The following is a 23,941-nucleotide window of genomic DNA, read 5'->3' as shown; positions in this document are numbered from 1 at the left end:
GGACAAGTCAGAGTCCTGCACTTGGGCCAGAAGAATCCCAAGCATTGTTACAGGCTGGGGTCAGACTGGCTTAGTAGTAGCTCTGCAGAAAAGGACCGGGGAGTTGTCGTGGATGAGAAGCTGGACATGAGTCAACACTGTGCTGCTGTAGCCAAGAAGGCGAATGGCATCAAGAGGAGCGTTGCCAGTAGATCCAGAGAAGTGATTATTCCTCTTTATTTGGCTTTGGTGAGGCCACATCTGCAGTACTGTGTCCTGTTCTGGGCCCCAAAATATAGGAAGGATGTGGACACACTGGAGAGAGTCCAGCAAAGGGTGACCAAAATAATTAGGGGGCTGGAGCGTATGACCTGTGAAGAAAGGTTGAGGGAGTTGGGTCTGTTTAGTCCGCAGAAGAGAAGACGAAGGGGGAACTTGATAACAGCCTTCAACTTACTGAAGGGAGGCTGAAAAGAGGCTGGAGAGAGGCTGTTCCCCGTGGTCACCGATGGCAGAACACGGATCAATGGTCTTAAGTAGTGGTTGGGAAGGTCCAGGTTGAACATCAGGAAAAACTTTTTCACTAGGAGGGTGGTGAAGCATTGGAATCGTCTATGCAGGCAAGTAGTGGAGTCTCCATCCCTGGAGGTGTTTAAGTCTCGGCTCAACAGAGCCCTGGCTGGGCTGATCTGATGGGCTTGGTCCTGCCTTGGGCAGGGGGCTGGACTTGTTGTCTTTTTAGGTCTCTTCCAGCTCTATTGTTCTTTGATTCTATGACCACACAGAAAACAGACAACCACCACACAAGAAAGGGGTTGGCTGGGGATGCACCCTCACCCCCACCCAGGCCTGTCCCAGCCATGAGCATCCCACCTCCATGTGCCCTTGGGGACAGCTGCAGCTGCCTCCCCCCTAAGTTCATACAGGGACATGGTTGGCTGTTCCCCTCCATCAGGGAGTGAGGAGAAAGTGCACATTTGCTGCATTCCTCTCTGGCTGGGCAGTGCAGCGGACCGGACCGATGACCCTGGCCCTGCCCCAGGTGGGGGACATACACCGGTCCCCGGGTGTTCCTGCTGGAGCTGCCGCAGCCAAGTAGAGATGGATCTCATTTTGGCCCAAAGCTGCTGCAGTGACAGTGGGCTAGGACAATGGTCTCTCTCCAGAGTCCCCATACACTGACCCCCTCCTCTCCAGACACACCTGGAGCAACAACTCAAGTGAAGCATTTTCAATTTATTTAATAAAAAAAGAAGACACCAAAAATTAATCAAGTTGAGGTTCTGAACAAATACCAGTGTGTCTAGTTCTTTTATAAAGGAGCATGGGTTAACGTAGGAAGGAGTAGACTTTATTTTAGTTCCTTGAATGACTCCATAACATCACACCCTTGAGGAATGGAAAGCAGTGGCCGTGTCTACACTAGCCCCAAACTAATGAAGCGGTGAAATGCATATTCAGTGCTTCATTAGCATTCGAGCGGCCGCGGCACTTTGAAATTGACGCGCTTTGCAGCCGCACGGCTTGTCCGAACGGGGCTCCTTTTTCAAAGGACCCCACCTACTTCAAAGGGGACTCTGAAGTAGGAGGGGTCCTTTCAGAAAGGAGCCCCATCGGGACAAGCCGCACGGCAGCGAGGCATGTCAATTTCAAAGTGCTGCGGCCGCTCGAATGCTAATGAAGTTCTGAATATGCATGTCAGTGCTTCATTAGTAAACTTCGAAATGGCCATTTGCGTGGCCATTTCGACGAGTGGGGCTAGTGTAGACGTAGCCAGTATGTTAGTTAATGGGGTTCTCACTGACTTTTTTTGCGCAGTGGCCCAGCTTCAAAAATAGTGACAAAGAGAGAGTTACCGGATTTCTCTCCTGTGTGAATTCTCTGGTGATCAATAATGTCCAAGCAGCCACTGAAAGTTACCCACATGAGTGCAATCATTCGGTTTCTCTCTTCTGTGAGCTCTCTGATGATTGACAAGAGGTGAGTGTTTCCGAAACTTGTCCCACACACAGAACAGCTGAAAGGTTCCTCTCTGCTGTGGGTTTTCTGATCTGTAAGATTTTAGTGCTGACGAAAGCTTTTCCCACAGTCAGATCAGCTGAAAGGTTTCTCTCCAGTGTGGGTTCTCTGATGATGAACAAGATTTGAGAGCTGACAAAAGATGTTCCCACAGTTGGAGCAGGTGAAGGGTTTCTATCCTGTGTGGGTTCTCCTATGTTTAACAAGGTTTGACCTCTGTGTGAACTTTTTCCCCACAGTCACAGCAGCTATAAGGTCTCTCTCCTGTGTGGATTCTGCAATGACTTTTAAGGCTTGAGGACCATGAGAAGCTTTTCCCACAGTCAGAGCAGCGGAAGGGTTTGTCCCCGGAGTGGGTTTTCTGATGCTGAACAAGATATGAGCGTTGACTGAAGCTTTTCCCGCAATCAGAGCAGAGAAAGGGTTTTCCCCGGGTGTGGATTCTCAGATGTTGATCAAGGCCAGAAATGTCACTAAAGCATCTCCCGCACTCAGAGCAGTTGAAGGGTTTCTCCTCTCTGTGGATACTCTGATGTGTGACCAGGTTTGCACTCCTGCTGAAGCTTTTCGCACAGGCAGTGCAGTGATAGGGTTTCTCTCGTCTGTGAATCATCTGATGGGTGAGAAGGTTAGAGTGTCGCCGAAAGCTTTTCCCACACTCAGAGCAGTGGAAGGGTTTCTCTCCTGTGTGGGTTCTCTGATGATCAATAAGAGCTGAGCGCTGACGAAAGCTTTTCCCACACTCAGAGCAGTGGAAGGGCTTCTCTCCTGTGTGGATTCTCCTATGATTAACAAGATGTGACCTGTGTCTGAACCTCTTCCCACAATCAGAGCAGTTATAAGGTCTCTCTCCTGTGTGGGTGATGCAGTGACTTTTAAGACTTGAGGACCATGAGAAGCTTTTCCCACAGTCAGAGCAGTGGAAGGGTTTCTCTCCAGTGTGGGCTCTCTGATGATCAATAAGAGTTGAGCGCTGACGAAAGCTTTTCCCACACTCAGAGCAGCTGAAGGGTTTCTCTCCTGTGTGGATTCTCCTATGATTAACAAGGTGTGACCTGTGTCTGAACCTTTTGCCACACTCAGAGCAGTTATAAGGTGTCTCTTCTGTGTGGGTGATGCAATGACTTTTAAGACTTGAGGAGCATGAGAAGCTTTTCCCGCACTCAGAGCAGTGGAAGGGTTTCTCTCCAGTGTGGGTTCTCTGATGATTAATAAGACCTGAGAGCAGCTGGAAGCTTCTCCCACAGTCAGGACAGATATTGGACTTCTCTCCTGTGTGGATGGTACAATGACTGTTAAGACTAAACCTTTTCCCACAGGTTTTCTGTTGTTCGCTCTCTTTAGTGTTTCTCACACCTCTGCTTCCATGGCTGGAGTTATCCTGCCCCTCCCCTGCATGGTTTCCCTGCTGCCTTTCTGGGCTACGCTGACTCTCACAGGTCTCTCTGTGCTCAGGACTCTGAGAAACACGACCTTCAGAGCTTCCCAGGAACATCCCACAGGCGGCCACTTGCTCTGGTTCTTCCAGCTGAAGATTCTCCTCGTTGCTCTTGAGCAGCATCACCTCACCTGCTGGGACACAGAGAGAACCAAACAGTGTCAGTCCCTGTGCTGAGCTGAAAGGAAAACTCTGAAAGGGAACAGAAAAGGGGGAACGCAGCCAACAGCTGATAGAAAGATTGAAATAACATGAACTGAGCTGCTCCTCCTTCCTCACAACCCTTCCCCAGAGGAGGAACCCCAGCCCTGCCCCCACCCTCTGGCTAAGGCTGATGACAGGCTGAAGGCTCAGTCAGTCTGGATGAAAAGGCCCAAGTGACATCTAGGAGGACACGGAAATCGGTTTCTGAGTCACTTTAGCTCACTGCTCACCTGTGTGGGGGTCGCTGATGATCTCCCCTTTCTCAGAGCCCTGGAGATCTGGGACCCCCAGCGCCTCCCCTCGCTCCACCCAGGAGATCACATCAGCTTTGGGAACTGGAAATCCTGCTTGGGGAGCAACTAACCAAGTGCTGATCTTGTTCAGGAAGGTCCAGGCCATTACTTCTTCTAGCCCCAGGATCTGAGCCGCCCACCCAGAGAGGCTCCTTCTCCACCTGGCACAGGCCGGGCTCTGGATGGTACAAGATCCCATGACACACTCACCTGGGGTACAGGTGCCTCACCCCTGCCTCGGGAATGGCCCAGCTCATTTCTCGGGGAGCCGAGTGCTCTGCTGCACTCTCTAGGGTACAACTCAGCCTCCCGCTTGACCTGTTCCATCCCCCCATCCCAGCGCAGGACAGGACCACCCAGCTCAAACAAGACACTCGATTTGGTGTTGTTTTTGTGGATAAAACTAACACAGCTACGCCCAATGCCTGGCACCAGGCAGGCTCTGAACTTAGCCACATGGACTGGGAACCCCTCATACCCATGAAAAAGCCTGCACAGATACAGACACCATCTTCCTCGCCAAGTGCAAATGGATGGACGTCCCACCCAACGGGCTGAAGGTGGAAAAACTCACTGCAACCGACACACTGCACGGACTGTGTCGAGAGATTGGACACACACTCCCACAGACCTGAGGAACCACCTGTTCAGCATCCTGTGCAGCAAACAGGGAAACATCACAAGGAGCTCTCAAATCTGGAGCCTCTCCGAAAAAACAGCCTCCCACACAAACGCCCAGGTGGCTGGACTTTACTGAAAGGAGACAGGAGAGTCACAACGCCCACTGCTCTTCTCTACAGGACTGTAAACTCTCTCACCTCCTACTTGCCGCATGGGGCCACAGTAGTGGTACCCGTAACTCACCCGGCATCGTTGTCAATCTATCCAACCACACACACAGCCCAGCAGAGGAGTCTGTCCTATCTCAGGGACTCTCTTTGTGCCCCACCACCCTCACAAACATGACACAGTTCTGTGGGGATCTGGAACCTCATCCCAGTTTTGCCAGGAATACTCTCCAGGAGCACTTTCAACAAGACTCTGAACAGCCCTACAGGCACCATCACACCTAGAGTACAAGAAGAAGAATTGTGCGTGGAATCCTTCCTGGCAATCAAAACGACAGACTGGACGTATACCTAGAGCGCTTCCGCTTCTGTGCGCAGGCAGAAATTGTGGCAAAGTGACACTGCTTGTCCCACGACCTCAGCCGTGCGGAATGCAATGTCACCCACAGCCTCAGAAACAGCTCTGGCGCTGTCATCCAAGAGGCTGACAAAGGAGCTGCTGTTGTCATCATGAATAGGTCAGACCATGAAAAGGAGACTCCCAGGCAGCTCTCCAATACCACCTTCTACAGGCTACTGTCCTCTGATCCCCCTGAGCAGCACACACAGAAACTGCACCGTCTGCTCAAGACACTCCTGACAAAAGCGCAGGAACAGATCTGCACAGACACACCCCCAGAGCCCCAAGACCCATAAATCCAGACATTCTGGAAGCACCATCAGCTCAGGAATTGGCACTCTCATTGCAGCCTTGTCCAGCTATGGGGACTCTCGACTCAAGCCGTATGTTACCAGCACTCCGAGCTATCTTTGAAACACCACTGACTTCCTCAGGAAACTGCTAGGCACTGGTGATCTTCCTCAAAACACCATCCTGGTCACCATAGATGTGCAGGTCCCTTACACAAAAAAACCCACGTGAAGATGGACTTCAAGCTGTTAGGAACAGTATCCCTGATGATGCCACAGCACAAGTGGTGGTGGAGCTTTGTGACTTTATCCTCGCAAGTATTTCAGATTTGGGGACAATTTATACCTTCAAATCAGTGGCACTGCAGTGGGCACCCGCCTGGCCCCACACTGCGCCAACATGTTTATGGCTGACCTGGAAGAGCTTCCTCAGCTCTCGACCCCTGGTGCCCCTCCTCCACTTGAGCCACATTCATGACGTCATCATCGTCTGGACCCGTAAGAAAGAGGCTCTTGAAGAGTTCACTGTGATTTCAACAGTTTCCAAACCATCATCAACCTCAGCCTGGAATGGTCCACACAAGAGATCCACTTCCTGGACACTCCTGTGCACATAAGTGATGGTCAGATAAACACAACCCTATACCAGAAACCCAAGGACTGCTATGCTACCTCCATGCCTCCAGCTTCCATCCAGGGCACACCACATGATCCACTGTTTACAGCCAAGCCCTAAAGGTACAACCACGTTTGCTCCAATCCCTCAGACAGAGACAAACACCTTCAAGACCTTTACCAGGCTCTCCTGAAACTACAATACCCACCTTAAGAAGTGAAGAAACAGACGGACCGAGCCAGACGTGTACCCAGAAGCCACCTGCTACAAGACAGGCCCAGCAAAGAAAACAACACAACACCACTGGCCATGAGCTTCAGCCCCCAACTAAAGCCTCTCCAGTGCAACATCCATGACCTACACCCCATCCTGGACAATGATCCTTCACTCTCAAAGAACTTGGGAGGCAGGGCTGTTCTTGCCTGCGGCCAGCCTGCCAACCTTAAACAAATTCTCACCAGCAAGTATAGACCACAACACAGTAACTCACAAACCAAACCTTTCGACAAACCTCAGCGCCAACTCTACCCACCAATGACACCACCACACCTGCTAAACCGGGGTTGTGAGTTCAATCCTTGACGAGGCTATTTAGCAATTGGGGTAAATAGATGCTATAGACAGTGCTTGGTGCTGCCAAGAGGGCAGGGGAGTGGACTGAGATAACCTCTCGAGGTCCCTTCCAGTTCTCGGAGATGTGTATCTCCACTTATATTTTAATTTTATTTGAACCAGCGGGGCTTATTCGCCTGCACATCTAAACTGGACAGTCTCTACATAAAAGAATAAATGGATGCAAATAAGATATCAGGAATGGTAATATACAAAACCTCCCGGGACGCTCAGGAGCAGATTTAAAAGTAGCCATCCTGCAACGCAAAAATGTCAAAAGCAGACCTCAAAGGGCAACTGCAGAGCTGCAGTTCACTTGCAAATGTGACACCATCAATTTAAGACTGAACAAAGACCAGGACCAGCTGGCCAAGTTGAAAAGGAGTTTCTCTACTCTGGCTGTTCACATCGCCACATCCTCCATGACTGAATTGCTCTCACTGACTCCGGCCTTCTTCTTGAGTGGGTCTCCCTCCTTTTCTTGTGCCTGTATATTTTTACTGACCTCTGGAATTTCCACGTGGTGCATGTGGTGAATTGGGCCTTTGTCCACAAAAGCTGATGCCCCAGAAAATCCCTTAGTCTATAAGGTGCCACAGGACTTCTCTGTGTTTTTGCTCGACTCAAAACGTGAGCTCAGTGAGGGCTGGTAGGGCCGAAACCGAGGCCCCAGGCAGGGCTCAGACTGCAGCTGCCACATGGCAGGTCACTAGAACTTGGAGAGAAAGGCTCTGGCAGAGCTCTGGCTCCACAAGGGCTCTGTCCTCAAAGCTCCTGGCTGGGGCCTGGTTCCTCTGGCTCTTTGGCTCTGATGCGCTGCTTGAACCAGCAGGAGGCAGAGGAAGTTGTCTGAGCAGTGAGGTGAGTCCTGGGCTGGCTGCTTCAGATCCTGCCCAGGCTCCTGCTCTGCGGCCCCTGCCTGCCTGTTGCTGGGTGGGCCCTACCAGCGACCCACAAGAGCTGCTGCTCCTGCAGCCGGCCATGGCGGTGTTTGGCTGTGCTGCTCTCTGGGGGATGTAGCTGTTGTTGCAGCTGGGCTCCCACTCAACTGCCTCAGTTCTACTCTGCCAGCAGCAGCTTCTCTGCGTGATTTGACACTTTCCTCCTGCAGCACAGGCTTGCTGCTGACTCACGTTCCAGCTGCACCCGGTGCTGTTTCCCTTGGTGCAGGAAGGCGACTGGCAGAAGTGCGGCTGGAGGGGGTTAGTTACAGCCCCCGTCTCTGCCTCTCCTGCAACCTCCTGCTGAGATTCTAGCTGAGCTTTTGCCTTCACAACTTTACTCCTCACTGCCCAGGTTTAGCCCCACTCTGTGTCACATGACCTAACTGGGCACCTCCGAACCATCTTCAAAACCCCCCAATATCGATGAAGGCCGAGGACGCTGAATGAGGTGTATTATGAGACCTACGGGGAGTGACACTGAATCCCAACTCAGGCACATGTTACTCATAACTGGTTTGTCCTGTGTCTGGTTCCCACCAGTGACTCCTAAGAAAGCAATCTACTGTGCATGGGAGAGCTGGTGCGCCTGTCTGGGAGTTTGTGTTTCATTATTCAAGAACTCGCCCTAAATGGTTAGAGCCAGCAGGGGTGCAGCACACTGGCCCCAGGGGTACCCTGCAGGGACTCAGAGCAGCCGGACCCAGCTCTACAGCTCTGGTACCCGCCGCTCCTGCCAGCGTCCCTCCACTCACACCTCCAGACAAGGCAGATGGTGGGAAGCACATGGAGACCTGCGCTGTGGGAAGAGCAGCATCACTGCCATGTTCCTGAACCTGCTTCCCCTGGGAGGGGCTGTGGAGGGGACAGTCTCTCACAGGGGACCCAGTGATTCCTGGGACTGACACTCCTGACACTGGGAACAGGGAGTGACCCTGAACCAAAGCCAACCCAGCTGCTGCAAAGCCCACACAGCCTGTGACACCCCCAGGGACAGGACTCCTCACCCAGCCAGCACACGGTCTGGTAATTCTCCTGCATCACCTCCCTGTAGAGAGCTCTCTGCCCCGGGGCCAGCAGCCCCCATTCCTCCTCCGAGAAACACACAGCCACCTCCTCCAAGGTCACCTCCTCCGCCACCGCCATGTCCTCGCTCTGTCTCTGCAGGGCCGGGGCTGCTCTGGAGCCAGACATGGGGGCTCTGCACCTGGCAGGGGAAAAGCGCAATGGAGACACTTCAGACGGGGCTGGAAGCCGCTCCGCATCCCCCGGCTCCCCACACTCGCTCCCTGGGGCACACGTGCTGCACACGCACATTTGGGGAAACGCTCAAGTCTCACAGAAGCACCTCGCACAAGTCAGATCCCAAATCCGTCCTCGTTTCTCTCCGGACGCGGCCTGAGCCCCAGCACTGCTGCGCACTGGAGTGTGTCCCACGGACACGTCACGTGGTTAGTGACACACCACGGGGACAAGCCCGGAGGAAGGGAGCAGCTGAAGGGACAATGAGGATCACTGAACTGCACCGCGGGGGAGCACCGGCACCGTGCGACGAGCGCCCGGCCCCACTGGGGAACCGGGGGTGGGGGACACAAGCCCACCCAGAGCTCTCGGATCCCCTGCGGGGGGGGGGGTGCAATGGACTCAGGACCCCAAATCACTGAGGGGGACAAGGGAGAAGAAAACCAGGGGGGCGCAGAGGCCCTGGGGCGAAAACAAGAGAGCTGGGGGAGAACCGAGCACAGAGCCCCCAGCACCCACTGGTCCCTGCGGGGTGCAGAGCCCGCGGGCGCCGCCCAGAGACTCCGCCTGGAGGGGCGAGTGGAGACAGGAGCGAAAACCGGCCCCGAGTCACAGCCCCCCCCGGCCGCCCCCGCCCCTCCCCGGGCGCCCCGGAGCCGGGCGGGGGCGAGTGCGGGGCGCTGGGGCGGCGCCTCTTTGCTTCCCGCGGGGCCCAGCGCCGCGAGCCGCCGCAGCACGAGACGAACCAGGCGCCGCTGCCGGAGAACGGGGCGGCCCGGCCGGGACTAGGGGAGGGGCTGGGGCGGGGGCGCCCCGCACGGAGCGTCCGAGAGACAAACGGGGTGGGCGGAGTCACTTCCCGGCCCGGCCCGGCCGGGCCCCCCCTCACCTGGCGACGGCGGAGGGGGGCCTCCGGGCGGCGGCAAGAAATTGGCTCCTAGGAAGTGACGTCCTGGAAGGAGAAGCTGAAGGGCGCAGAGGAAGTGACGCAAGAGGTAGGAGGTGAGAGGGGAAGTGACGCAAGGGTGAGACGGGGGCGGGCTGCGGTGGGGGCAGATGTGGGGGGGTTTGTCCCTCTCACAGGCTGTGCGAATAAAACTGTCCGGAGCAGGCGGCTGCCCCCGGCCTGGCTCTGCGCCTGCGGGAGACGGATCAGTGGCCGCTCGTAGCTCCAGCGACATCCACCCCCCCACCGCGGGCTGCGTCAGGGGCGAGCAGCAGCTGGGAAGGGGTCCCTGCATCGAACCTGCCAAGGGCTCGTCCTGTGTGTCCCGCCTCTTCCCGCCCCCCGCTCCCATTGGCCGAGCTGCCTGTCAGCCCTGCCCCCCCCGCTCCCATTGGCCGAGCTGCCTGTCAGCCCTGCCCCCCCCCCCACTCCCATTGGCTGAGCTGCCCAGCTCGAGCTCTTCGCCCGGCTCCGCACTGGTCTCCCGCCGCGCATCGCTGTTGCTCTGAGTCACCCCGGCCCTTCACCCCGCCCCGCCCCAGCGCTGCGCGCAGCCTCCCCACAGCCCCAGAGGGGAGCGAGTCTGTGGTGGCCCCGCCCCTCGCCCCGCCCCCTCGCCCCGTCTGTCCGGCCCCCAGCAGCTCGTCCCGGCCCGTGTCTGTGATTTCCCCGCGGGAGTTTTTTCTGTGCCCCACGTGGTCCCCAGGCGGGCAGATTTCCTGGGCTGGGGTCAGTTCCCCTCCGGGCCTCTCCCTCCCCCCCTCCCGCCCCCAGCCGGGATTGCCCGTGTCAGGGGCGGCTCTTCTCTCCGCCCGCCCGCAGCCGGGGGCGCTGTCACCGGGCACCGCTTGGGGGCGTCTTGTGCCCCGACCCTCGCAGCGGCCCCGCCTTGTACCTGTCCCAGTGCGGAGACCCCCGTGTGTGAAACCCCCTTTTCAGTTCCCAGCCCCTGTCCGTCCCTGACACACACCCGCGTCCTGCAGCGCTGGGAAGAGTCACACGTGTGGGGGGTGCGGCGGCAGGAACGCAACGCTGCTGCAGGCTGGGAGGGGTGTGTCTGCCAGAGCTCATCTGCATGGGGATGCAAAGGGCGCGTGTGTGACACCTGCCAGGCAAAGCCGCGTGGGGAGCGAGTCAGCCCTGAGATCTGCTCCCTTGTAAACACCTCGTTGTGCAACCACAATTTATGGTGACACTCAGTGTGGGAGCTGTGAGACCTCACCAAGGCTCTGGGTTGTTGTGGGGGACAGGGCAGTCGCCATGGCTGTGTCAGACATTGATTACACGGGGCTCCCTGGTTTAAAGCCTTGTAGAAAAAACGCGGAGGTGCAGTGGTTAAGACAGCTTGCTGAGTGCTTTGGCCTTGTAGTTCTAAGTCTGGCTTGCTTATTTCTTTCTCGCTGCTGAAATATAGAGCTGCCTAATAGGGTGTTTGTAAGACCCTATATGAGGAATACTAAGAGCTCGAATGCGAAAGTGGCAGTTGAGGCCGTGCTGAGGTACAATCGGAGGGTTCTGCCTTTGGGGGAGCCCAAGCAGTGGGGTTGGGAACTGTGGTGGTGTATGACAGGGGGAGGCTGGTAGGAGTGGTGGTGGGTGACAGTGGGAGGCTTGTCAGAAGCCCATGAGATGAGGGTGGGTGGCTTGTGGCAGCAAGGGGAGGCTGCAGACAAGTGCACAGCTGGTACTGCCCTGGTAATGAATGTATCTGCGGGCTTTGGGTTCGGGACTGCACTGCAGAAGGTACACCCTGTAACTGTGTGTATGGGGTAAAGGGCCAAGAGCCCCAGCAAGAGACTGGGTTCTACTGCATATGGGGATGGTAGCTGGGTAAAGGGGGTTTGTCTCTTCTTTGCTTAGATATACTGCATCTGTCACTGTAACCTTGGGGTAGGTAATGGTCCTTAAAGAAGCCATTTCTATCTCAGACTCTGTGCTTGCGAGGGGGGAGAACCGCCTTCCAGGCACCCAGCATGGGGGTGAAATTGTCCCAGGCCACTGGGTGGGGGCTCGAGCTGGTTGGTTGTATCCTTGACAGGAAAACCCCACAAGAGTTGAACCCGGCCCTTCTGGCAGGCATGTGGCATGAACAGAAGGTTTCCAAATTCTTTTGCTAGTCTTTGAAGTGCTACTTGACTGCTTTTTGTTTTGGTTCTGCAGTCCATCCAGGGTTAACAGCTCGATGGCGTCAGCATGCTGCAGCGAGGGGACAGGCTTCATGCAGATTAGGTGATCGCTTAGGGAGCGAAACAGCCACCACAAAGGCAGCTCGCAGGTCTGGTGGAATAAGTCATTTTAAAGCTGAATTCTCTGGTGGGAGAGGTTTTGCTTTGACCAGCTAGAAAGGAGCTGCAGGATGAAGAGAGCAGGTGTACTTGCCGATCTGTAAAGATCTTGTTGCAATGCTCACATGTGTTGCATTCGGGTGAGTCGTCATGCCATCGAAAAGTGTCCAGATGGGTGGGCTGTGTAAAATTGTTTGAAAATGGTATCGCTTCTCGGCCTTTTGTGGGTTAAGATCAAGTGTTCAAAGACTTCTTTTTTCTCAGGAACTATCCAATATTGTTTATTGTCTAGTATCTGTAAAATACTTCCCTTTTTGATTTTTCCCTAGGGATGGGGATGATCCAAAGGCCAATATCTTATATTGTCTGTGACTTTAAAGTATTTTCCCCTTTTTTCTCTTTAGGGTAGGGATTGGTTAAAAGGCTGATATTTTATATTATCTCTTGTTTGTAACTGTGTTTTTTTTGTCAATCTGAGATTAGTTGGGTTTCTTATGTAAGTACTAAGATGCTGTTTACTGTATATTATGCTCCATAACCTGTTCTAGTTTCTCAGATGATATATCCCTGTGTATGTTAATTTGTTATGCTCCTTGCTGTACTTGAAACATTCCCTCAATAAAACTCATTTAATTAGTTACTAGTTGGGTTTCTTATGTAAGTACTAAGATACTGTTTACTGTATATTACGCTCCATAACCTGTTCTAGTTTCTCAGATGATATATCCCTCTGTATGTGAATTTGTTAAGCTCCTTGCTGTATTTGAAACATTCCCTCAATAAAACTCATTTAATCTGTTCTTATCAGTTTAATATCTGATATGTTCTCTATCTGAGAACTGTATATTAAATGGATTTTTGAAAGAGGGAGGTGGAATAGGGGCTTGCTCCATCCACTCCATGCATCGACCTGGTATTGCAGTGCTTCCAGGAGTGGTGCACTTCCTTTTGGAGGGAAATGCATTTGGTGAAAAATTAGATTTTGAGTGTGAAGGTCTTGTTTTTCTGAACCAAAAACAAGGCTTTTAATATGCAGACTTATTCAAAGAATCATTTACAGTTTTGCTTACAGGTTGTGTTTTTATTTGCTGTGATCTTCGAAGTTACTATATAAATGGCTGCTTTAAAAATTACTCAGGAAGCGGTGAAATACGTGTTTAACATTTGGAATAATGACAGAAGCTCCTGGGTGACATGCCTGTTTGTTGTTTCAGACAATCTCCCAACCTTACGAGGTTTCTCACTAACAGCCACAGTCTATAAGCCCAGGAATAGCAGTCCTGGAACCTTTCCCTGCAACAAAGCCCGCTGCTCGCTTTCTCCACATCTCTTGTCTGGAAATACCCTCACTGGACCTAATCAGGTTACTCACAGAATCACGGGCACTTTCTCATGCTCCTCTACTAACATCATATATGCCAACAGTGCCCAGGTGCTTCGTATATTGGGCGGACTTCTAACTCCCTTAGACAAAGGGTCAATGGGCACAAAACAGACATCAAAACGCTCCAGATCCACAAACCAGTTAGTCAACATTTTCATGGCATGGGGCATTCTGTCGATGACCTCAAGGGATGTGTGTTGCAGAAAAGCAATTCTTGCTCGGTTTTGGAAAGAGAAACATCTGAACTGGCTTTTCTATTCAAATTCCGCACATTAACACATGGTTTCAATCATGATGGGAACTTTCTGAGTCGCTATAGGGGCTTGTCTGCATACTTGGCTCAATCTAATTCTTGGCCTTCCCCCCCCTCCCCCCCGCTCTCTGATTTGCTCCCCTTGATTATCTTTTTCTGATTTGTCCTCCTTGCTTACTGTTTTGGTTCTCTGTGCCTTAAATCTTGAGTCTGTTCTGGTCTGGTTCTGGTCTGAAGAAGTGGGTCTGTCCCAGGAAAGCTCACCTAATAAACCATTTTGCTAGTCTTTAAAGAGCTACTTGACTGCTTTTTGTTTTGCTATTTATCATCTTTAAAAGCAGTCAAATGCATATTTAGCACCTCATTAGCAAGTGCGTGGTTGGGGCACTTTGGAATTGCGGCGCTGCTCTAGATGGGGGTCCTTTTCAAAAGAACCCCGGCAACTTCGAAATCCCCTTATTCCTATCAGCAAATTAAAATAAGGGGATTTCCACATCTGGACCAGCTGCGCAGCGCGAGCCGCTGCAATTTCCAAGTGCTGCCCCCCACCCCGCCCCCCGCATTCTAAAGAGAGTCTCATTCGTAATCTTCAAAATGGCTATTTGCATGGACATTTTGAAGTTTTGGGCTAGTATAGACATAGCCACGTTGTTTGATGTGACTCTGGATTTCTCCCCTTCGTACCGCTCTTCTGATGTGCCCACTTTGATTCTGATTTGTCAACCTTGATGACTACTTTTGGTTGTCTGTGCCTTAAATATTGAGTCTTATGGTCTGAAGATGTAGGTTTATTCCAGAAAAGCTCACCCCTTAATAAATTATTTTGTTAGCCTTTAAAATGCTAAGAGACTGCTCTTTTTTTTGCAGAGAAAAGAATCCAAGTGTTTGTAAGAGGCAGGTCTGCTCTAGGTCAGCAGGCCTCCAGGGCTGGTGAAAGCAGAGGGCTGCAACTCCCCTTCATCAGCACTCCCATGAGAAAAATTGTTCCAGCCCCCCTGGCCAGACCTGGTTTGGTTAACCATTAAGAACAGATTGAAACTTTTTGATTGTGCAGGTTTAAGACAAAGAGGAGACGCAACTGAAGACAGTTGGCAGTTTTTCCATGGGGCCTAAAAGGGCCTAAATGCAAGCAAGCTGCACCCCTGTAGTCTAAAACTCTTTCAGTTCTGTGTAATGTTCACCTGTATCTGACATTGAATTCAGTGTGATGGTTTTGAAATTAACTTGCTGTTCAGTCTCAGTGCTGATTGTAGCTGTGCGAATGAAAGCTCCTTGTTGTGTGAGTGAGAATGGATGCTGTACGTGTGCGAGACTGTCACCAGACGTTCCAGGAAGCGATCAGGACAGACCCTTCGTGCTGCAGATCATTACAAGGTGAGCAGTGGGCAACTCTAGAGAAGGAGAGAGGCGGTGAGAAACAGTCCTCAGTCAGCAGTAGCAGGCTGGGCCAATAGAAGACGAGCCTGTAGAGTGAGAGGGAAAAGGTGAGCTGTGGGCGCATTGCCACCTAGAAAGGCTGGCGCACTCTGGGATGAAGCGGGACTTTGCCCACGAGAGCTTATGCTCCAGAATGTTAGTCTCTGAGGTGCCCCAGGACTTGTTGTTCTTACAGTGCACTGCAGGGCAGTCCCAAGGGGGTATTAACCCTGAGCGCAATGCAAGCCCCCTCTCTTATGCGCTCTGCTCCCGCTTGTCCCCCTCCCCGCCCCCGCTCCCCCCAGCTGTTGGTCACCCCTTGGGAACAAGGCTGGGATGTTGGCCCAGCTGAGTTGGTGCTTCCTCTGTAAAACCCGGGCTCAGACTCAGCCTTCCCGTTAACTTTTCCCAGGCACCTGTGGAATGAATTTGTTCCGTGCACCCCTCATGGGAAATGTGACACGTCCCCTCCATATCAGTAGTCTGACAAAGCGTGGGGGGGGGGTGAGGTCAAGGGGTTCGGCGTGTGGGAGGGGGGCTCAGGGCTGGTGCAGAGGGTTGGGGGTGAGGGTGCTGCCTGGGCGTGCGGGCTCTGGGGTGGAGCCAGGTCTGAAGGGCTTCGGGTGCCGGCTGGCTCCGGGCTACAGCAGAGAGGACCCCACCCCAGCTCTCCCCCCAACACAGCCCCCAGGCTGAGGCAGGGGGAGGCGCCACGTGGGGCTGGGCTGGGAGATCGGCATCCCTCCCCTGCCCTCAGTGGGTCTGGGGCTGGCGGGGGCTCCCCTGGGCCGGGGGGTTCCCCAGCTGCAGCAGGTCCCTGCCAGGCTGGGGCGCCTTTCCCCTGACAGCGGCAGGCTCGGGCCAGTTGGGTCCCGCAGCGCCCTGCTTGCAGGGGACGTCGCCCCAGATGACCTCCGAGAGCAGCGTTCACCCCCAGCGGGGCTAAGCGGCGCCACGTGTCCCCCACCCCCGGGAGCAGCCCCAGCTCCTCGCCCCCGCCAGGAGGCCCGGCCCCGGCACAGCCCAGCGCCGAGCTCCCCGCACAGCGGCCAACGCCCCGTGAGCTCAGCGCCCCGGGAGGGGCTGGCCGGGGAGCCCCGTTACTCCCGGAGCAGCAGCCAGGCGAAGCGGGGCGGGGCGGGGCACGTCCCCTTCGCGTCCCGCTCCCCCAGGCGCGCGGGAGCTGCAGGGGTGGCCCCAGCGCGGCAGCGGCGGAGGGCGCCGGGCTCGAACCTCGGCTCGGGGGAGCCCGCGGCCGCGGGCGGCTTTAGCGCGCCCCCTGGCGGCCGCAGGTGGTCACTGCCGGCAGGGAGCTGAAGCCACCGAAGCAGCCGCCCGGGCTGACCAGACCCTCCCAGCACCTGGTGTGACCCAGACACTTCCCGCCCCCGCCCCCCGCCCCAGCGTGATCTGACCCAGAGCCCCTCCACCGCCTTCCAGCCTTGCCCGATCCAGACCCCCGCCCACAATGCATCCACCCCCCGGCACCCCCAGTCTGGTGTGAGCCAGGTGCCCTGCCGCAAAGCCCTGAGTAGTTTCCGGGGTCTGCCATCAATCAAACTTTAGCCACGCCCTCTTTCCCTTGAGCCACGCCCCTTTCCCCAGCTGCTCCGTCCCAGCTCTGCCCACCTGTCCTTGGCAGTCGTGCCCTGGCGCGTCACTTCCGGGGGTGTGGCCTACCAAAAGCAAACCTTCGCCACAACGCCTTTTCCCTTCAGCCACGCCCCAGCCCTTTTAGCTCCGCCCACCCCTTTCACCAGAAGTCCCACCCCCTTAACCCTTTCGACCCTCCCTCCTGTCACCAGAAGTTCCACCCCAACCTTTTTAGGCCCGCCCCCTGTCACCGGCAGACGTGCCCTTGGGGGGCAGGAGTACATCGGGGTCAAGTGAGACACGTGCCTGGAAGGAAAGGGTGTCATGCGACCCCTCGAAGGACTCGCCCCGCCACCCTCTACCAACCGGAGCGCAGCGCTACCCCCACAAAGAGGCCATCTGGCTCCAAGGGCGCGTGGTTCAGAACTGTGCAAACGCTGAGCGGGAAGAGGGACACTTTCACCACCCCTGCCAGGAGTTCGGACGTTGTTCATGTGCCGACGGGTCTCCGCCGCACGTGGAGAAAGCGCCGCATCCGCGACAGCTCCGAGGGGAGCCCTTTGGCCCAACCCTTGTTGACGGATACACCGGAACCCGACCCCGAAACCCAACCGCTCTCGAGGCGGCCCGACAAGGTAGACGGCCTCTCTCTGTCCTCCCCTACGGAGGAAGGCGGCCGCAGCTTGCAGGAGTCGGACAAGGAGAACGGAAAAGAAGCCAAAGAGGGAAGAAACGAATGAGCGAGGTGGGGGGGCGGTGTAATGGGATTTTGTAAAAACCTAAAACGACCCCAGGATCTTGCATTATTTTCTTTCTGGGAACCTCTCCAGAGCTCGACAGGGCCTTCCTTGAGGCCCCAGAGCCCCAGGACGACGTTGTGTCAGAGAACGAAGATGAAATGGGCCCACCTTGGTTTTGCTCAGCACCGATACGAACCACTGAAGATAACGCCAAGGACGACGGCGATGAGGAATTTAGGAAGAGGCTTGGTATGGAAGCGGCTGAGCCAGTCCCCCGTTGTCAGTGTAAAAAAGGTCTGCGTTCGGTTGTACGCGATGCTGTTTATGCTGTCCTCAAGCACTGCCTCAGGGAAAAGCTTTTTGAAGACTGTGAGGCCTGTGTCATAGGTGCACCAGGCCAAAGGCACCAGGACTTGGTGGCCCCTTAGAGACTCACAGAGATTTTGGAGCATATGCTTCAAAACGTCTCTCAAAAAATTCTGTCTGAATTGTTCTGGGCCTGGAGCTTCAGGCACCTCAGTCCCCTCCTTAATAGGGCCCTGGGCACGTCCAGCGCCCTCTCACCTGCAGCAGCTCCAGCGCCGGCTGCTGACACGTCCCCTCCAGCTGTGTGTTGAGGGCGCCACCCCGGGGAAATCTTCTCCCCCAGCCGGGTGGCATTTTCCTCCCCCCTCGGCCCGATCTCCTGGGCCAGCTCTCCCAGCCGTGCCAGCAGGAGAGGCTCTTGTTCAGCCAGGAACTCCCACGCCACCAGCTGCCTCTCCACGGCCGTCTGCCGCAGGGGTGCGCAGAGGGGCCGGGCTGGCCACGGGGAGAGGGACGCAGGACGTGGGCTGTTCCGCGCTGCCCGGGGCTTTTCATTCACAACTCAGCCGGGCCTAGCCAGCTCGCAGCCCCGAAAGGAGGCAGCCCCACCCACTCCTGTGAGGAGCAGCGAACAGGAGCAGCTCCCAGGCAGCTCGCCTTTGGGAGGAGCCATATACCTGTTCTCACCTTTCTCGTACGGGGTTTCTCTTGTGCCCTCCAAGGCGGCACTGGAAACAAATAAGGGATCTCTGTCAAGGGAGCAATGGGGAGTGACGTGGCTGGGGAGAGCTCTGGTGTTGTGACCTGCGGGGCATGTGCCGTGTTTGTCTTCCTCCCGAATGAGAGAGAGGATTTTCTCTGGCCCAGGGGTGAGCTGGGAGCCATTTTAGAAGAGAAGGTGAAAGGACTCGAGGCACAAATCCCAACCCTCAGGTCCCTCAGAGAAGGTGAAGTGCGACTTGGCCGCGTTTTGTTTCGATAGTGTAGAGACGAGCGGGGCTTCCTCTCTGTTACTGGGCTCCCCGCGCGCTGCGGACACACCCGCTGGGGGGTTGTGTTAAACACGTGTCCGTGGCCTCATCTGTGGTTGTGGTCACTGGGTTGTCGCACTCCCAATGGAGTCGGAGCACCTGACCGGGACCCCCCTGGGCGCAGCTGTGCGGGGGGGGGGGGAAGGGGGGGGTGTCGGGCGCTGGCGGCTGGAAGCGGAACTAACCGGTTTTTCCCGCCCTTTTCCCTCAGCGTTCCATCCCCTCAGAGCTGTTTGCCCCCCAGGGGCAGGTTCCCCCCAGGCGTCTGTCAGAGCCGGGGACGGACGGAGGGACGGACGTCCCAGGGCGGCTGCCCGGCACTGCCCCCACCCCCGCAGCAGCAGCGCTGTCTGGCCCAGGGCAGAGCCAGCGCGGGCGTCACGCTGCCCAGCGCCGGCCGGCTGCTGCCTGCCAAGGGAGGGGAAGGAGGAGATCCTCCTCCCACCCGCCCGTCTGTCCCCTCACGCCCCCTCCGCACCCCTGCCCCCGCCGCCCAGCCGCTGCCTCCCTCAGCTCCCACCGCCCAGGGACTCCTCAGCGCCCCCCGAGGGCTCCCCGCAGGCCAACGGCCGCAGGTCCTGAGCACCCGCCGCCCTGACGGCCGCCACCCGGCGCTCCCCGAGGGCAGAGCTCTCCGGCCGGGGGCTGAGCGTGTGGGGTGTGCAGGGCGCTGGGCTGGGGCTGGGCTTCCTGCCCACTGCGACGTCCCTGGTCCCAGCACCGGGTGTTTTATTCCATTGACTGTTGGTTACTGATTCTCTTCCCCTCCCCCACAGCGTAAATTAACCCCTCAGACACCGAATTCTGGTGTGAATCCCACTCACCACTCCTCACTGTGGGATGCAGAGACAGAGCTGGATACAGTTATGTGTGAGACAGAGACCTGCAGAAGTGGGTCCGTCCCAGGGAAGCTCATCACCTAACACATCAGTTTTTCAGTCTTTAAAGCGCTCCCTGATGGCAGGCTTGTGTTGCTGGAATACAGACTCACACGGCGACCTCCCTGGTACTGTCCCTCGTTAGGGGATCAGGCAGAGGGAGGGGGCCATTCGGGGTCAGCCACAGGGGACAGACTCAATTGGAGGAACGGTTTTGCTTCCCCAGGAGAAGGGTGTTTAACACACTCACCCGCATCCACATCAAACTCCTGAGCCTTCCCTCGAACACCCCCACATACTGCCCAGTGTGCCCCCGACCACCCCACCCCTCACTGCCCAGATCTCCCCACAGCCCCTCTGAGACCCCGTCTCCCACACGCTGCCCCCAGCAGCACTCCCCAGCCCTGCCGGACTGGGAATGTGTCCCCCGCTGGGCTGAGCGAGGCCGTAGGGCTGCATGGGGCTGTCTCCCCCTCACCAGCAGGACCCAGCAGCAGCAACATTTGAAGTTTTAAGTGTCCCTTGAAGGCTGGTCCCCCTGGGAGATTTGGCTCTGGTGGGAGCAGGCCCAGGGATGCAGAGTGGGGATGTCCTGAGGGGTGGGGATAGGTCAGTGGCCACCGTGATTGGACAAGTACCAGAGAGGCAGCCGTGTTAGTCTGTGTCTTCGAGAACAAGAAGTCCTGGGGCCCCTTGTAGACTCACAGAGATTTTGGAGCCTGAGCTTTCGTGGGCAAAGACCCACTTCCCCAGATGCCTCCACGAACGCTCATGCTCCAAAGCCTCTGTGAGTCTCTAAGGGGCCCCAGGACTTCTTGTTCCTGACTGGACGGGCTGTCTGGATGAGAGCAGCTGGGGTTGGCTGAAATGAGGGGCTCTTTCAATGGCAATGTACCCACTGTCGCAGGCCCAGGTGACGGACCCGGAAGCAGTGCGCCCCGGCGCTGTCCAAAGGCTGCCTGGTGGGACTAAGGGAATCACTTTGGCCTGTCCCTGCCCACGTACACACTAGCACAGCTCAGCCTTGCACGGGGCAGCTCCCGCCTGGGGTTAGCTTTGCTACGCTCCAGGCTGATCCCAGTGGTACCTGGCAGGGACCTGCGCTGTCTGGAGCCCCGTTGTGGGGGGCCACAAAGCATTAGCATCCACACAGTGTTCAGCTCCGTGACCTCCTCTAGTGCCGGCCACAGCATCGATGTCTAACCCCTCGCGGAGCTGCCCAGGAGTTCTGCATCCCAGTGGGACCTCCTCTCCCTGCCGGACATGGGGCCTTTATCACAGCACTTCCCCCCAGCGGACACACTCTTTCATGGGGGCAGTGGTGCTGCTGCTTAGCAGGCAGCATGATCTAGAGGGTAGGGCCCTGACAGGACAAGGCGTATTTGGCTTCTACGATGACCTCAGCCACTGACATGCTGCGTGACCCTCAGTAACTCACTGCCTTGCTTTGTGCCTCAGTTTCCCTTCTTACCCTTTGCCTTCTCCATTTTAACCAAACTCCTCAGGGCCGGGATGTCCCTCAGCGTGTGTTGTGTGGAGCCCAGATCTGAGCTGGAGTTTCTCAGGGCTACTCTGCTGCAAACACAGGTAATGGGGTGACAATGTTTTAACCGGTAAAAATCATTGCATTGTGCTGTTCTTAAAACAGGGGTTACACAAAGTACCGTTGGATGTTATTTACTATTTGTACATATCTGTTAAGGACTGTCTAGTATTCACGTGCGTTGCAGCTTTTGAAGCTTGGCTTTTGGAGCTGAATTTGAAAACAATGGCTCTTGTTGCTATTTCGGTTGCAGACTCCTGCACAAAGGGCTACGTCGCAGCTTCAGGGGCAAATTCTAAGAATGAGCACCAGGGAGATGCCACCTGGTGACCTTTGCCACTACTTTTCGGTAAACAAGAGAACGGATGTACCTGGGCCGTGATAATGTTGGGCACCTGCTGAGGCTTCACAAGATAAGGGCCACCAATTTACCTCAGTGTGCGGTTACAATAGCAAAGCTGGAACATCAGCTACAGATATTTTTATACTCAGCTAACAGGCTATTTATACACTTATTTAAATCCATATTCGTAAGTGTCTGCCTACAATAGTAACACCTACCTAACATGGACACAGAGTGTGAGCTCTGCAGGCCATTTGCATTACTGCTAAAATAGACCAAAACAGCCTAAAATGGGGTAAGTAGGGAAAACAGGCCAACTCCTCTTGCAAGCTAGAAATCCAACAAATGTACCCTGATTAATAAAAGTGTGAGCTATTACGCTTCAGGGTCGTGGTGTTCTTGTGATTATCCAGGCACCTACATATTTGACCAGGTGAGGCTCTGCATTGCAACATCTCTGCCCCTCCATGAATCCCACCCAGTCATTGAAATTAGAAGCTCACAGAAAGGGTCCCAGCCCTGGCTGAGGGTGGGGTTGCTCCTTCCTCCCCATTTTGGGCCAAGGCTCATGTCCAGCCGAGAAGAAAGGTTTGTTCGTTTTTCCAGTGCAGTAGTGAATATGAGGCCGCAATCTCATTGTACCGGCCTAGTGGGGCTCAGGCGAGTAATGGTTTCACCTCAGTGACGGCTAACCCGCCCCAGCACCTTCCCGCCCCCAGAACTTTCCAGCCACTGACACTGAGGTGAAACCACTTGCCTTGTTTACACACAGACTGCACAAGGAGGGGCAGAAACCTGCATCCTGGTGTAGACACCCCCAGAGACTGTCTCTGGGAGCAGGTCCCACCCCACAAACACCTCCTTGGACAACACTGTGATTCCTGATGTGCAAAAGGAATGTGAGCAACATATTTCACACACCTTCAGCCTCCCTTTCACAAATTCATCCCCTCAGAAATCACAGGGGAGAGACAGCCCCAATTGTGCAGCCCCCTTGGCACAGAACCAGCTGGGGAACGCTCATTTCCACAGCTGCAGAGAGCACAAGAGACGGCACAGGCTGGGTATCAACAAACCACAATCAAACCCCAGCCCTCAGCACAGGGACATGTCCGTCTGTTCCCTACTGACGTTGGGGGGGATCCAGCTGAGCAGGGAACCAAACCCACCACTCTGCCCCCAACAAGTGCTGCCAGGAAAAGAGAAAGGAATATGTTCTTTATTTACCATAAATACCTGTCTCTCTCCCACTCCCTGTGATCTCTGTCACAGAACATCCCCCTTCTGTTCTCCAGTCTTCCCCCTGGATTCATCCCTTCCCCTCTCCCTGCCTCTGGCTGCTTCTCCTCTGCAGGGGGTTTTCCTGGCACTGTTTTCCATTGATTTTCACCCTTTCTCCAGGACACTCTGGTTAGTTGGTTTTACTTTCTCCTTCCCTTTTCCCTCCATTTCCCCACCAGCCCCTCTGACTCTCGCAGCGTCGCTAACCTGAGAGGTTACACACCAGGCGTCTGAACTGACACTGGCTGCCCTGAAAACGGAGTTTCAAAGCAACACACTACGGCCATTCGACTCGGGCAGCTTCTGTTGATAAAACTCCAGCGCATCCATGCAGCTAAAGCGCTCCCTCGCCAGTGTGTCGACAGAAGGCAGCTGTTCTGCCAGCAGCTTCATACCTCTCCCAGTTCAGGTATAACATCCCTGCCAACAGTGTTTTGTCGGCAGAGGGCCGTGCAGTGCTCTGTTTGCAGGGCTGCCATTGCCTTGTTCTGTCACCCCAGGGCAGCGCAGTCTGGCTGTTCAGTCCATCGAGCAAGTTGTGCGAAGCAGCAATCTGCCCACAGATACTCTGCCGAGACTTCTCTGTCAACAGTGACTTTTGTTGACAGAAGCTGCCCGTGTAGACATGGCCATTATATGTCCTGCTTTATCCGGTGATGTCAGAACTCACCCTGCCCAGCCCCAGGGGTGCGACAATCACAGCGTTACCAGCTCCCCAGCAGTTAGAGGGGAAGGGGACTTTGACCCCTGTGGCAGGAGCTCTGGCTCGGAGACCCCAATGAGATCTAAGGACACAGTTCAGTACAAAACATTTCCGCTGCTGCGGAGCTTCCAGGTTCTCACTCTCTGCCCCCCGTTAATTGATATGCCTGTTCCCAGCCCAGCTGTTAATTCTGCCCCACCCAGCCCCACATCTGCTGCTCACAACCCCTCCTGCAGTGCCAGGGGTTTATCCCCCTCCCCCTGTTATCTCTGGGGATGCCGGGAGGGAGGGGAAGAGATGAGGAGCCAGGGGCTGGGTACATGGGAGTCCTCCAAGTTCACAGGGACTGATGTATGTGAGGCTGGAGAGGCTGATTTCAGGAGCACAGTTGGAGCTGGGATTGCCACAGCCCCAGCC

At 55.4% G+C, this 23,941-nt stretch overlaps 2 protein-coding genes, 1 long non-coding RNA gene and 1 pseudogene across 3 annotated transcripts in view; 3 read left to right on the top strand and 1 right to left on the bottom strand.

The window, feature by feature from the left end:
- LOC142024609 (uncharacterized) overlaps positions 1-23,941 on the top strand; it is a 144,907-nt gene that overhangs the window by 18,045 nt on the left and 102,921 nt on the right. The window lies entirely within an intron of this gene.
- On the bottom strand, positions 1,599-9,760 carry LOC142024823 (uncharacterized). Its single transcript, XM_075017084.1, has 3 exons — positions 9,712-9,760; positions 8,588-8,787; positions 1,599-3,570 (listed from the first exon to the last, which is right to left on the bottom strand). Exons 2-3 carry the CDS (start codon positions 8,772-8,774, stop codon positions 2,198-2,200), a joined length of 1,560 nt encoding a protein of 519 aa, XP_074873185.1. The 5' UTR covers positions 8,775-8,787; positions 9,712-9,760; the 3' UTR covers positions 1,599-2,197.
- On the top strand, positions 12,825-13,000 carry LOC142025324 (U2 spliceosomal RNA; annotated as a pseudogene).
- On the top strand, positions 18,593-21,762 carry LOC142025017 (uncharacterized). Its single transcript, XR_012648581.1, has 3 exons — positions 18,593-18,692; positions 21,160-21,241; positions 21,451-21,762. It is a non-coding gene; the product is annotated as an uncharacterized LOC142025017 (long non-coding RNA).

The sequence above is a fragment of the Carettochelys insculpta genome, chromosome 22 (genome assembly GCF_033958435.1).
Source record: "Carettochelys insculpta isolate YL-2023 chromosome 22, ASM3395843v1, whole genome shotgun sequence".
Lineage (NCBI taxonomy): Eukaryota > Metazoa > Chordata > Testudines > Carettochelyidae > Carettochelys > Carettochelys insculpta.
Note: the sequence above shows the minus strand (reverse complement) of the source record. Positions and strands in the feature narration are given on the sequence as shown.

Bases quoted from the DNA above. Each gene is read 5' to 3' on its own strand.
- LOC142024823 (XM_075017084.1), bottom strand. From the start codon at position 8,774: ATGTCTGGCTCCAGAGCAGCCCCGGCCCTGCAGAGACAGAGCGAGGAC. The intron at 3,571-8,587 runs GTGAGGAGTCCT...TCTGTGTCCCAG, and splicing joins CCAGACCGTGTGCTGGCTGG to CAGGTGAGGTGATGCTGCTC.